The following is a 15,579-nucleotide window of genomic DNA, read 5'->3' on the forward strand; positions in this document are numbered from 1 at the left end:
GGGCAATCTGGTGTCGGGCGTTTTCTTTATCCCTCGAGGGAAAAGCCCTGGAGTGGTTCAACTCTCTGCCCCTAAATTCTATATAAAGTTTTGGGGGCCTCAAAGCCATGTACGGACAACAGTTTGCCAACTATCGTTCCCAAGATTTAAACATCTTTGAATTGTGTGTCCTCAAGAAAGGCAAGGACGAAACACTGAAAGCGTTCATGGACCGCTACCAAAAAATGGTTCAGCGAGTGAAGGGTCTCAACTCGGAGTTGGCTCTTCAGTATGCCTTACCTGCGCTTAAACCGGGACCATTTAATGAAAGTGTTTGCCGGCGGGCGCCGAAGACTTTGGAGGAGTCGCGTGAACGGGCGGCAGACGAAATAAGGGTGGAGGAAATGAGGCAGTCCTACCGAAAGGAGATCCAGGAAGCGAAGGAAAAATCAGAGGACAGGAGCCAGGGGGAAAGTTTGGAAAGATCGAGGGGTTCAGACTAAAGTAGCCCCCAAGGGTCCATGTTTCCAACAGAACACCCTACTGAACGCCCCCGAGCGAAGATATTACAAGAAGCTTTGAGCATTGAGCTCATACAGGTGCCCAAGAGGCGCCCTACCCTGCCCGGTGCTGACGGGAACAAGCACAGCCTATGGCATCAGAACTTGGGTCACACCATGGAGGAGTGCGTGACTCTCAAGGACCAGATCGAGGAGTTTATCCGAGCTTGACAGTTGAAGAGGTATGTCAAGATCGAACGTCTTGAACGCCAAGTTGGCTCTTCGGCACGATCGCGTAGTCCTCACAAAGTCCGCCGGGGCAGGGTGGTAGGGGACAATTAAGAAACTTTGGAAGTAATTGTTCCCGTCAAGAGAGGCGTAGAAGCAAGAGTAACGACCGATCGCTATGTGGTCACATTAACATCATTTTCAGAGTGTTTGTCGGGGGAGGATCATCCTCATCGGCGCGGAAACACCATATTAGGGCCCTTTGCTCGGTCAATTCGGTGCACAAGGCCAAGAGATCCATGCAGGCAATCACATTCACGAATGACGATTTCCATGCTCCAGACCCGGAGTAGGACGACCCCATGGTGATCACGACGGAGATCGCTCGGTACGGGGTGAGTAAAGTGTTGATTGATCAGGGGAGCTCCGCCAACATCTTGTGTTGGAAGACCTTCCAGTGCATGGACCTATCGGAGGACTTGATTGTGCCCTACAACGAACAAATAGTAGGATTCGCGGGAGAGAGGGTGGACACGCGTGGTTATGTTGATCTCCGCACTCGTTTAGGCACTAGGCGGGAGGGCGACCAGAAGAAGGTTCGGTATCTGTTGGTAGACGCCAACACGTCTTACAATGTCCTCCTAGGCCAACCATGTCTAAACGCGTTTAGAGCGATAATGTCCACCCCCATCTAACCATGAAGTACCCATAAGAGAGGGGAACCATATGCACTATCAGGGCCGACCAAAAGACGACCCGAGAATGCTACGTAGCAGGATTAAAGCTCCACCCCCGGGTGAGCTCTGAGGTGGCGACGGCCGATCTTGACCCTCGTACAAACACGAATGATCTGATTGAACCAATTGGGAAACTGCGCAAAGTGAAGGTAGGGCATAATAAGGAGAAGACTACCTACATTGCGGAGGACTTGGAGCCGGGAATAGAGCAGGAGTTATGGGCAATCCTTTGGCACAATTGCGACCTATTCGCTTGGGCTACATCTGACATGCCAGACATTCACCCCTCGATGATGTCTCACAAACTGGCCCTGTTCAAGGAGGCCAAGCCGATCGCCTAGAAGAAGAGGAGGCTAGGCACAAAGAAGAGCGCGACTGTTAGCGAAGAGGTGCGCAAGTTGAAAGAGGTCGGTTTTATACGAGAAGTGACATACACCACCTACCTGGCGAACGTCGTTATGGTCAACAAGGCTACTGGAAAATGGCGAGTGTGTACCGACTACACCGATCTGAACAAGGCATGTCCCAAGGACTCTCATCTGCTTCCAAGCATTATGGTTTGGTTGACGGGGCATCCAGTTTTCAGATGCTTAGCTTTTTGGACGCCTACTCCGGCTACAACTAGATTCTGATGTACACCCCGGATCAGGAGAAGACGACCTTCATAGCTGAGAGGGTGAATTATTGTTATGACGTCATGTTGTTCAGACTCAAGAACGCAGTGGCCACTTACCAGCGCTTGATGGACAAGATCTTTGCAGAACAGATCGACCGTTGTATGGATGTTTATGTTGACGATATGGTACTATGGTCAAAGTTCTACGGAGACCATGTCCGGGACTTGGAGGAGGTCTTCGGACAAGTGACGCGGTACTCCATGAGGCTGAATCCAGCCAAATGCACCTTTGGAGTAGTCGCCGACAAATTCTTAGACTTCCTGCTGAGCGCCAGCGGTATAGAGGCCAAACCAGACAAGTGTGTTGTCGTCCTGGAGATGAGAAGCCCCGCTAGCCTTAAAGAGATTCAGAGATTGGTGGGTCGACTCACTTCTTTGTGTAGATTCATTCCAAAATTGGCCGAACGCATACGGCCGATCGTTAGGAAAATGAAGAAAGGGGCTGGCGTTGGGGGTTGGGACGCCTAGTGCGAGTAGGCGTTCTTGGAGGTCAAAGGCGTCCTGACCAACCCTCTGGTCATGAACAAACCATGTCCAAGGGAGGACCTGCAAGTTTAGCTGGGTGTGTCACCAACCACGATCAGCGCCGCTCTGGTTCAAGAGAGGTCGGAGCCTCGGCTTGTCTACTTTGTCAATCGGGTGTTGCAAGACGCGGAAACACGCTACCAACAAGTGGAAAAGGTGGCTCTGGCCCTCCTCAACGCGGCCATAAGACTTCATCCCATATCCAAGATTTTGAGGAAACTTGACTTGGACGGACGGATGGTCAGTTCGGTAGTGGAGCTGTCAGAATTCAGATTAAGGTTTGAGCCCCGAGGATCGATCAGGGGCCAACACTTAGCCAACTTCGCTGTGGAAATCTCACAAACCCTTGATATGGCCGAGTGGAATTTGTATGTCGACGGGGCCTCCGGAAGAGCAGGAGGGGGTGTGAGAGTGGTCCTGGAAGGGCCGGGCGACTTCTTGTTAGAGCACTCCCTCATCTTCAAATTCAAGGCATTCAATGGTCTTAACTGCCTCTATCTCAATAGGGGTCATAGCGCCGACCGACACAACATTTATCTTAGTTGGATCCCTAGTCCAATAAAAGGGGAACAAGGACCCGTCCGCCTCGGTATGAAATTGGGAGCGATCGCCTTCTTTGATTATTACTTTGAAGTAGCGGTGCTTGAAATTTTTGAAAGACTCCGAGTTCGGCTTGAACAGACAGCCATCATGGACAGAAGTTAAAGAGACCCAGTCTCGCTTAACAATCGGCCAGACGTTAAAGTAGTGGGAAAAGATGGAAACAATGGGAGTAATCGCTAGCGCCGAACACATCGCCACTAACGCTTGAATACAGGCTCAACTGTTAGGATGTAGTTGTGAGGGGGCAACGTTCAGCCTTCGAAGCACGGTTGATTGGAACGCAGTGAACGACACCCGAACGAACATCTGGTTGAACAGATACGTATATACAAAGAAAAAGTCTTCAGTATGGGTCCCCTTTCTGTGAAAAACTCGCTCGTTAGGATGACTAACGCCGAGACGGAACAAACGGGCATCTTCCCCATCCCTCGCTATGTACGAACGTTCCACCCATAACTGCAATTCCTCCCGGGTAGAAAATTCGAACTCATAGGACCCCACTTCGTGGGAAGCCCAGTCATACTCCCTGATCACAGGCCACCCACCAGCCGATTCAGCCTGTTCAGCTTCTATGACTACGCCCCCCTGAAGAAGGAAGAGCGATATCCCGTTTATAACCCTCTCGCCGCCACGCACGGAAGACTTCGATCTTGTTCTCCCCTCTTGCTCGGGCCTTTCAAGATAGGACGAAGACACCGAGCTAGGAGACGACGACCGGCTCCCGTCGGATGACTCCTCGCCTCTCCTGCCCGTCAACTCATTGGAAGAAAAAACACGAACAGTAGACATTTATTATTTACCTTGGAAAAAGAATTTTCAGCCAAACGGTAACAACAGAAGAAAAAGAGTGTATGTGAAAGTGACTGAGCCCCGCGCCCCTATTTATAGCAAAATTTTTGAAACCGTTGATCCATATCCACCGTCCGAATCTGGCACGATCAACGTCTCAGATCAAGCGACCATCTCGCTACTCGAGGCAAACGGCCTATGATAGTATGACACGTGTTTTCCCGCTCAAAGTCAAATTCAAAAAGCGCTGACCAGCCACTCCTTATTATAAAACCCAACGACAACTAGTTGTCTAGGGCTTGGGGGGCCTGATGTAATAGATGACCCTTGGACTGTCCCAGACATAGCATGTGAGACGTCTGGTCGGACTCGAGCACTCAATCCAGACGGCCATGACAGGTAAGTTTGCAGAGGTGATTAAGGTAAAACACCGATTGGAGGATTGGGCTCGGGATTGGGTCGGGATTAAGGTCCTGCTAATCCTAGGCCAATGACCAAAACTATAAATACAAGTCAAAGGTAAGAAGTAGGCAGATTAATTAATTGCACATTTATTGCGGTACTAAAACAACCGATCAGACCTTTGACTTAAACATCGAAGCACCTTTAACAGGTACCCTCCCAGGCGCACAAGACGGACGTACATCGACTTACGGAAGGAAGGATCACAAGAAGAGACCGGACGAATTTAGGTGACTCGACCCCTCACACGAACATCAAGTTTAGTACATAAGATGACCCATTGGTTATTTTTATGCTATAAATTTTAATCAAAATACACTTCTGTACAACATATGCCACATCTTTTTTTATATAATTGGTTTTGTCAAGGTCTTTCTAGAGTGTCAGTTTAATGAAACTTGATTCTTTACATGATGGTTGTTTCAACTTGCTATTTACTGTAAATTTGGGTAAGACTGCAATACATTTGCTTTAGCATGCAACTTTTCCCACTTTTTTGTAACTTTTTTCCTCAATTGTCGTTGTTGGGGAATTGTAATATGCAATTTTTTGTGTTTGCTCTCTGCAGAGCTTTGAAATTAAGGGAGCACTACCAGAGACAGTTGCAAGTTATGAAGGCATGTACTATAATTCTTGAACTTAATTCTTGAACTTGTTGAAAAACAATTCTGCTGAGAGGTTCAAAGATATGGATATTGATGGTCACTTTATTCTTGAACTTGTTGAAAAACAATTCTTCACTTTCATTGCTGTCAGAATCAATCATTAAATAGTTGATATATTAAAAAAAGCCCTTCCTATCCTACCTTCGATTAAGTGTGACATGCATGACAGAAATAAATTTATTTACTTTACAGGCATTTGCTATATTTTATTTCCTGATGCACACTTATTAAGCTCACATTACTGATTTCTTTTTAGTTCTAGGTACTGATTTGTAGTGAAGGGATTGCAGACACTTGCTATGTTTCATTCAAAGGTTTTTTCATTACAAAAATCAATATTTGAGAATATTTTGAAGAAATTTATGTCAAATGCCATTGAAGATTTCAACAAAAAGGTATTATCGGAAGCAACATTGAAAGCATTGTGTCATGTTGGCTCCATTATTCAAGAGTTTCACGAGTCCGAAAGGCCATGAGCTATGGGAGTTTAATCGTAGAAAAAATTGTGGAATTTCTATTTCTTGATGATATCGTGGTGCCCTTTTCAATCAAAGGGAAGCATTATCTAATATAGGCATCTCTGGAATGAAAAATATGGTAACATGTCTTCAAGGGATGAGAAAAGCAATATTTTACAATCTATCAAAGGTTTGTGTGGCCTATCTAACTCCAATACTCTATGTTCGTCTTTGATAGAAGGTTATTTCACTTTTAGAATGCCCTCAGGTTTATTGTCATTGCGTATTTAAACATTTTTACTTACCTTTTATCCTTGTAATATTATGGGTTTACTTTCTTGGATGTGATGTATATTTTATGACATTTTTTCAACCTGGTCCATATAAATTCAAGGTATTATGAAGTTGTTGTTGAGCTTCTATTATGTGCATCTCAATGCATAGGTACCAAAATCAACCTTCATTCTTACACTAACCACAATTTGCAACTCATTTTTTTCAAACACTTTAAACTACACAATATATGTTATGGTACATAAATTTAATCTCCTGAAGTATAAACATGATTATATTTTACTGATCAGAACTGAAGTTGTTGCTGGGTTTTTATTCGGATCAATGATTTAACTTTTATAAGGTGGCTGCTAAACTTTTGTCCTTGTTTTTGTTTTCCAATAAACGTTGAAGTAAAATAGATACCCTTTTTGAACAGTGGTCCATAAGGTTCAGAGGCACAATGTAAAATCACAATAACCTGAGTCAGATTTATTTTTTATTGTAAGTTACACTTTAATTTTTTCTTAATTTCAACATTTATTTAAATCCTAGTCTTTAACAACCAATAAGCAAAGGAACCATGGTTTTCAAATGTATATCTAATATATTTAAAGAATTGAATTGCTGCATGAAATGCATATCAAATGTATGTACCCTCTGATTGATTAAATATGGAATGCAGGTTGCTGAAGTCGAGGAAAAAACTGCTGGTGGTTTATTACTTACGGAGGCAAGGTATTTTCACTGCATGGTCTAGTTAATTGGTACAAGGTGTAACTAAAGGGTGTAAACAATTACAATTCGTATATGGGATGTAAACTCAGACACGTGATTTTTTTGTCATTTATATGATTGACCTTTACTCGTATTGTGGGAGCAAAGTCTCACAAATTGGTTTGCATGTTCACAAATGATAAAGACATTGATGATTCTTTTAAATGCAAAGGTTGATCAAGTCAATTTTGTAGCGGGGTCCCATGTTTGGGTAGAGGACCCTGAGTTAGCTTGGATAGATGGAGAAATCCAAGATTTTTTAGCTTGAATAAATTCTATATGTTGTTTTTGTATAAATTATCTGTTATATGTTATTGTAGCATAAAAATTTTGTTTCTCTGTTTTTGTATCACTTTTTGGACCATAAATTTTTTTTTCTGTACATAAAATTTGGTAAAAAGAAAAGCTCATGGGTTTTTGTATCACTTTTTGGATCATAAATTTTTTTTCTGTACATAAAGGGTGTTGCTCCCTCCACCACCACAGCCTTCTCCCTCCACCTCCCCTTTACTATTTTGCCCCTCAGTAAAATTTTATTTTTAGAATTATTGTTTTTTAATTTTACTCATTTATAACATATTTCACTGATAACCTACGTAGTTCCTTGTATGAGTAAAATATTTTTCTGCAAAGCTCAGTGATCGTGAAAAGAATTATCAAGCAATCTTCCTCTTGCTTTCGGTGCAGTACGTGGTGCAGTGCGTTTGTGGTGTAATGTGCTTGTCGTGGTTCTCCAGGTACGTAGTCATAATCCTTCCAATAATCCTAAACCCTAAACCCTTCCAATAATCCTTCCAATAATCTTTCCAATAATCCTTTAACCCTAAAACGTAAAATTAAAACAAAGCTTAAACGGATGACATCCTTCAACGGATGTCAACATCCGTTTAAGCTTTGTTTTAATTTTATGTTTCTGTTATTATTTTATTAGATATTTTAATATTTTGATTTATTATTTTTGAATATCTTTTTAATGTATTTTAATAATGTATATTTATATTAGTTTATATTTAAATATTAAAATATTAAAATAATAAAATAATAAAAATAAAAAATTTTAACTTTAAGGATATAATTGGAATTAAAGATAATTGGGGAGGTGGAGGGAGAAGGCTGTGGAGGTGGAGGGAGCAACACCCGTACATAAAATTTGGTAAAAAAAAAAAAAGCTCATGGACTGACCCTGACCCATAGAACTTTGGGAGTATTTAGTTCTGTGGACTTTTTTAATAAAGGATTTTTTAGTTCCGTGAGTTTTTTTGTCCCAACCCACATGGACTAGGGGTAAATATTATAAAATTAAAATGGGTTAATTTGACAGTTCTATCTATGATTATTATAAATTGCATCTTTTAGTAATAGGAACCTCGTACATTGGTTTTCAACCCTGATATATTAGCTTCAACATTCAGATATGTTGAAAACGGAACCAACATGACCAATAAGTCCATTTTGATATGTGGAACACTTTGGCAGTGAATTTGATGCTATCGGAAGCACGGGTCATCTTTGTGCTACTAATGTCAGCTTTTATGACCAACGATATAGCACCTTTTATTAGAACAAACTTTTAAACGTCATGGATTGAATACTGACACAACAGTTAACCTTAGAAAGCAGTGCTTAAAGGTATGACATATGATCTTACTAAAGACTAGCTTATTACAAATTGCAAAACTATAGTTTATAAAATTTATAATCAAGAGTTCCTAGTTATTACTCAGGGATATTTACAATAATGAGTCTTATTGAGATAAACAAACGTCAACCTCTTTCCTTGTATGAGTGTTTATCCATCCATTTCAATCTTCTGTTGGATTATAAGGAGCCCTGCAATAAACAGAACATAGTGCAACTTAAATCTTTAAATCAATGAATGGCTATGCTTCTTCATTATATAAATTCTTTCAAAGATTTTTCTTTAATATATAAATTAAGTGACCAAATGTCATTCATTATATTCAAATATTCGTATTCTTTGAGTCCTTAATATATTATGCACTATTAGTGCATGATGAGTGTGAAGCGGAAAAAAATGGAGCAAAGGGACTCCTCATTATGAAGGGTAGTGATTTTGGTATTTAAAGCATCTTAATCTTATTTGAGAATAGGTCATGAAAGTGTGAAATATATAAGTAGCAGGATAATAGCAGAGGAATTTTAGACGTGAGATTGTGCATTAAAAACTCTGCAGTACTTAGAAATCATCACTCTAGGATAGCAATGCATGAACCATTCGTAGAATGTAATCCCAATTTGGTACTAAAAGACGAGAGTTGTGCATGATGAATGTACCTTTGCTTTTGGATACTTGAATGTATCATAAGGTAATAAGATTTCAGTAAAAGGTAGCCCAAATTTATGTTTAAAGAGATTCTAGCATACAGGGAATTGTTAAACTCAATGTAGAATTCATCACGCAATGAAAGTAAAATTAGTATTATCAGTGAAGTATTCAGAGTAAGAGATAACTAATGGAAGAAAGCAGCAATACAATTATCAACCGCATTAATAATATAGGGGGAAATTGAAATCTGCAGTTTATAAATTTGTCTAGCTTAGGTATTTTGAGACTTACCTGAAGAGCTAGAACGCGATAGTAATGATTTCGATCCGATTTATAGTCCAAAACCCCAAATCCTTTAAGAAATCTCTAAAAACTCAAGACTGCTCTTCGATTGTGCCTGGAATGGCACATTCACTCTTCAAGTACACGATCAAATGAATTGCTGCTTACCACTCCTTTGGCAGGCTGTCTAGCAGTCTTGAAGCAGTTCCATGAGCAAGATAATCGGCGGATACTCTCTACATGCAATTACTAACTTTAAAATATGAACAATCTCACAATAAGGAGAAATTATAGAAAATTAAACAATCATTCACTTACCACCACTTAATGTTAAAGACTTTTCCTCTGGGAGTGAGTAGGAGTCCAGTTTTATTTCTGGAATGTGCTTTATGTATTGCCAATCTTCACCTGTTTCCCTCATGCATCGCTTTCTCAGATGAGGACATCGGTCTATACTTAAATAAGACAAGTTGGTGAGGCGTTGAATGCTACTCGGCAGTGACCTCAACTCCTCACAGAACCAAATGCTTAATTCTTCAACAGTAGTCATATCTCCCAGCCAGTCTGGCAATGAAGTAAACATGCATCTTTCTATATTCAAAGTTCGTAGGGAGGGGACAAATTGTAAGCCATATGGTAATGTAGAGAAATCATAGATATAGACAGTCCGAAGGGAAGTTAGTTTGCTCATATTGCTTGGTAGAGCTACCAGCTGTGGACAATTGCCGATATTCAAATGCCGAAGACATGTCAAATGTCGCACACCTTCAGGCAAGGATTTTAAGTTCTCACAGCAGTAAATGCTCAAACTTCGAAGAGAGGTCAAACCTTCCGATACATGTTCTGGAAAATGCTCCAAATCATACCAAAATCCAATGCGAAGGTACTCCAGGGCACCCAGCCTCCTCAGTTGGTCCGGTAGTACCTTCAATTCTTTAATTGAGCTAACACGCAGAGTCTTTAGACAAACCATGTTATCCCCAACCCCTTCAATGAAGGAAGTCGCTGCTACAACTTTTCTAGCATGAAGCTCCTCAACACAAGGAAGATGTGGGACTTTAAAGTTGAAGACACCATCAATTGTTAATTGGGAAAGATGGGGGACCATCTCTACTCCTTCATCCCTCAACATCCTTTCCAACTTTGGTAAATTCTCTACACTCAGTTTCTCCAACGATGGAAATGCCTTCTCCTCCACACCTTCATACGACTCACCATCTATCCACTTCACATTTTTCATTCCACGCACGTGTACCCTTTTCAAGTGTGGTAGTTTACCAAGTGGAGGAAGCTCCTCACAGTTGTCACAGTCGAAGAGTATAACTTCCACCAAGTCTCTCAAATGTACAACACTTCTCATCCAACTCGATAACTGTTTTCCTTGATATTCATTCATCCCAAAACTCTTCAGAGTTGAGGGAGGTTCCAAGGCTTCCAATACTCTCTCTGCACTAACATTATTACTTTCTGAATTAGCACCACCACCCCATGACAAGTATAGGCGATTCAACTCCTTCTTGCTCCTCAAATTTGCTTCTTTAGCATCCCATTCGTTGCTCACATTCCCAAGTCCTCTGATATGCAGCTTGCCTCCCAGCCTTAAGCCACTCAACTCTGTCAACCCATACCCAGGTGTTGAACCCGCGTCGAAAAGGCTTAGTGTTCTTAGATGCCTTAACTTGCCAATATTCGGAGGCATATCTGGTATTGAACCACACTTATTAATCAAAATATGTCTTAGATCCTGTAATTGTGTTAACTTTTTAGGTATCTCATAAAAATCAAAGCAAGACTCCAGTTTCAGTATTTGCAATTTCGACAGTTGACAAATTGAATCGTTTAAATTTCTCACCCAGCTATCATGCACACTCAAGTATCTCAAATGTGCTAAATCATTCAATGGGGGCAACATAGAAGATCTTATACATAATGCTCGCAGACAATGGTTTGATGGCAACTGCCTAATATTACCGAAAAGAAAAGTCCGCAGAGATTCAACTTTCTTGAAAGCAGCTGCATCGACAGACATATTATAACTTAAGAAGTGTAAATGGTGAACTCTGGTTGACAACTGAGTCAACCTTCCTTCCTCAACCATCACACACTCTTCACCCATAATAGACTTGGCAAGATCGTAAAATAGATCATGTATCTTACAACTTGTAATCATACCAAACTTGTCAGACTTTGCTTCTTGAAAGAATGACCTACGGTATAATTTTCTCCACACATTATTGGCGACATCCTCCACTTCTACATTTCCTTCAGATTTAATAAATCCATTAGCCATCCAGAGATGAATTAGTTCTTCCTTGACAATTTCAAAACCTTTGGGGAATATTGCGCAGAAAGCAAAGCATCTCCGCAATGACAACTCCAAATTAAAATAGCTTAGTTTCAAAGCACGCATGATAGAATTTTCCTTATCCGTCTTAGAACTACTTTCACTCCGTATATTCCAAATCTCACTTTCCTTTATATTTTCCCATTGTGTTACCGCAGTTTGATCACGCAATAGGCTTCCCAGTGTTTTGATTGCAAGCGGCGAACCAACGCATTTTTTCACAATGTCTTCACCGATTGTCACAAGCTCTTCTTTCTCTTCTCGGTTTGGTCCAAACGCATAGCTTTTGAACAATGACCAACTGTCATATTCTGACAATTCTGTCAAATGGTAAGCTGGATGCGTCTCCATGGTGGAAGCAACTTCCTCGAGTCGAGTTGTGACCAAAACGGTAGCTCCTTTTGCTCCCCTTGCAAACCGCAACATCCCCTCCAAATGTTTCCATTTCTCTTGGTCTTCATTCCACACATCATCAAGAACAAGTAAATATCTCTTGCTCTGCAACACTTCTTCAACCTTTTTCCGCATTGTTTCTAAAGTATGGAGATTGGGGTTTTGTCCGGTGGCATACTCTATGATGGATTGCAGTACTGCCTTCACATTGAAATCAACAGAAACATACACCCAAATTCTCATGTCAAAATTTTCACATACCCTGTGGTCATGGAAGACATGCTTGGCAAGAGTTGTTTTGCCAAGTCCACCCATACCAACGATGGAATAGATGGTGAGGTCTTCATTGTTATTAGCTTCTAGGAGAAGCTTCACGACTTTCTCTCGATCCTCGTCTCTGCCACAGAATATGGGTTCGGTTATGACAGAGGTAGTTTGATAATCCTCACCATCATCTACTGTTGGCTTCTCTGTGACACCAACTCGTAATTCAAACATGCGTCTTTCTTCATTGATGTCGTGAAGTCTTTGGGTGATATTTTTCATCCTCTTTCCAATATGAAAACGGAAGAGAATGTCCTTAGGATGTGCATGGGCTAAGCATGAAGTATGTCCATCATCAGACAGCACCTCTCTGGAGTGAATCGAACATTCATCCAATATATCGTCAAGCACATATGCTGCATCTGTTAGTTTCTGCAGCCAATCCTTCACAGCATGGCTTGCTATTTGCTTTCTCTCAGCATCTCTGAGGACAGCACGAATTGCCGTAAGATTGCTGGAAAGCTTCTGTGCCTGTTGATCAATACCCCAATAGGTTGCAAGTTGGCTTTGAACAACAGATTGCAAGTCTTGAAACACAATTCCCAGCAAAGCGTCAGCCATTGGAAGGAACGAGAGCTAGAATGAAGGAAAGGTTGGTGGTGATTATGGAGAAGAGAGGCTACGATGAGTGAATAATTTGTTTGGAAAGAATTCCATATGTATAGTTTAACTAACTTGTGGTGGGAATTTGGAATATAACAATTACTGTAATGGCAGAAGCAAGGTACATTTTATTTTTGAAGTTTATCTGAGTAAAATGAAAAATAAATAAATCTCATTCGTATTGTGGAAAAAAGGGAGACTACAAATAGAAGAACATCTTCAGAAAAGTATCAACACCTTGATGATGGAATTCCTTCTTCTTGCAGCTCAAGAATAAGTTGCCATCCCCAAAGATATTGGATTCGTGAAGGAAACCCATAACCGATTAGCAGAGTTCAAAAGATTCGAAATCAATCTTCCAAGCAATGCAACATTCTATCCCTTTCCTTACTTCTCCTCCAGAAGATATCCTTTAAGGATTTGTCAATATAGTCACAGATATGTTGGAAGTTTAAGGACTTGTTCACTTGAATGGATTTGAGGGAGAGTAATTAAGAAAATTTGAGAGGATTTAAAAATAAATTTTTTTGTTGAATATTTGAGTGAATTTGGAGGTAAATGAGATTATTTACCTCCAAATTCACTCAAATATTCAACAAAAAAATTTATTTTCAAATCCTCTCAAATTCCCTTAATTACTCTCCCTCAAATCCATTCAAGTCAACAAGGCCTAAATGAGGAAAAAAAATGTAGCTTCAGAACAATTCAAAATAAAGTGTATATTTAAATATTTTCCTTTTCAAAAAAGGGCGAAAGTTATTATAATTAAAAAAAAAAGCTGTATAACATGTATAATCTTTTTTATCATACTTTATAAATAAATATATTTATTTATTGTGAATGTTAACTATAACATAAGGAATATAGTAAAAAGTCAAATAAAAATAACTCAAAGCATCATTAGTTCAAGTTTAAGTTTACCTATAAGTTGAAGCTTATCTTACACATGAACACCCCTAAGAATCACGAATAACTAAAGTTTTTCTTATAAATAAAGTTATGCGCGAACATTTTACAAAAAAAAAAATCTAAAAAGTAACTTATTTTGGACAGAAATACTAAAACAAATCATAGTGTTTAAATCTAGTGTAACTTACTTGGAGCTTGTGCCGAGATTTTCTTTAATATAGGAATAGCTAATTTTGATTTGAAATTTGAGGGATTTGTGTTAAGAATATAAGGGAATATCCTTTTTTGTTTTGGTTTTAATAATAATGATACTTAGATTCTATTTCTGATTTTCTATTTTCAACATAGTATCATGTAGTCACTGTTTCTTCACTTTGTTTCTTCATAGGTAGTGTTTTTAAAACCCAGTCTTATTTGTCGCCGGTTCTCTTCTCACATACCAATTTCCTTCTCTGAAACAGCAGGTTAAACCAGTTATCAAAGCCCATCGGCTCCACCGTTATGTGGTTAATCCTCATATTCTGCTCCTTTATATCCAGTCACAAGCCTTTTGTTACTGTACATCTCAAAAACTTAGTACATGTGCCTTCCATCGATAAAAATCTCACCAGTGTTAGTCGATTTGCACATGACAATCATGTTTATTTTGAGTGTCATCCTTTTGTCATTTTTATTAAATCCTGGGTTGATCATTCCATTTTATTAAAAGATCTCTTGATTCGGATGGTTTATACCAGTTTTTGCTGATGTAGCTCACCTCATTTTCCATAGTTTCACCTGAAAACATCTCCTCAGTCGTTCATTCTACCGTGTCTTCCAGTCTTTTAAGTCTTCAGCTATCACCAATCACAAGTTTAGTTTATATTCCATTTGGCACAATAGGCTTGCTCATCCATCTATTAATGTTTTAAATAATGTTCTCAAACGTTGTAATTTGTCTTTGTTGGTTTAAAAATGAGAGCAACAACAAAAACAGAGAGAATAAAATACTGAAAGAGGAAGAGTATATAAATTGGAGCGAAAGATGGGTGCGAATTCATTTATTCCACTGTCAATTGCAATACATTTATAATACTTACAGTAACAAAAAACTGACTAAGATAAAACAGAAATGATTTCTCCTAAAGTTTAGGAACAAAAAAGATTTATTCAATCAACAAAAACAATAAAGATAAACTAAATAAAGAGATTATGTGCACTTCAAAAACAAATATCTAACACTCCTCCTTGATTTTGCAACTGCAAACTCCAATCTTCTATCTTAATAACTCAAACTTGTTGACTAGAAGTGGTTTGGTGAACAAATCTGCAACCTGATCATCAGTTTTGCAATAAACAAGAACAATAGCTTCATCTTTCTGCACTTTTCTTAAGAAGAACAATTTAATGTTGAAATGCTTGGTTTTCCATGAAAGNTTCAACATTTATTTAAATCCTAGTCTTTAACAACCAATAAGCAAAGGAACCATGGTTTTCAAATGTATATCTAATATATTTAAAGAATTGAATTGCTGCATGAAATGCATATCAAATGTATGTACCCTCTGATTGATTAAATATGGAATGCAGGTTGCTGAAGTCGAGGAAAAAACTGCTGGTGGTTTATTACTTACGGAGGCAAGGTATTTTCACTGCATGGTCTAGTTAATTGGTACAAGGTGTAACTAAAGGGTGTAAACAATTACAATTCGTATATGGGATGTAAACTCAGACACGTGATTTTTTTGTCATTTATATGATTGACCTTTACTCGTATTGTGGGAGC

General features: G+C 39.5%; 1 protein-coding gene across 1 annotated transcript; it reads right to left on the bottom strand.

Moving 5' to 3' along the window:
- Window positions 1-8,157: 8,157 nt before the first annotated feature.
- LOC124829802 (disease resistance protein RGA2-like) lies at window positions 8,158-12,863 on the bottom strand. The gene is made up of 3 exons (XM_047303378.2): window positions 9,560-12,863; window positions 9,251-9,477; window positions 8,158-8,502 (listed from the first exon to the last, which is right to left on the bottom strand). The coding sequence occupies exons 1-2, from the start codon at window positions 12,861-12,863 to the stop codon at window positions 9,371-9,373; spliced, it is 3,411 nt and encodes a 1,136-aa protein (XP_047159334.2). The 3' UTR covers window positions 8,158-8,502; window positions 9,251-9,370.
- Window positions 12,864-15,579: the final 2,716 nt, after the last annotated feature.

The sequence above is a fragment of the Vigna umbellata genome, chromosome 10, assembly GCF_029865625.1.
Source record: "Vigna umbellata cultivar VRB3 chromosome 10, Vumbellata_1.0, whole genome shotgun sequence".
NCBI classification, from domain to species: Eukaryota; Viridiplantae; Streptophyta; class Magnoliopsida; order Fabales; family Fabaceae; genus Vigna; species Vigna umbellata.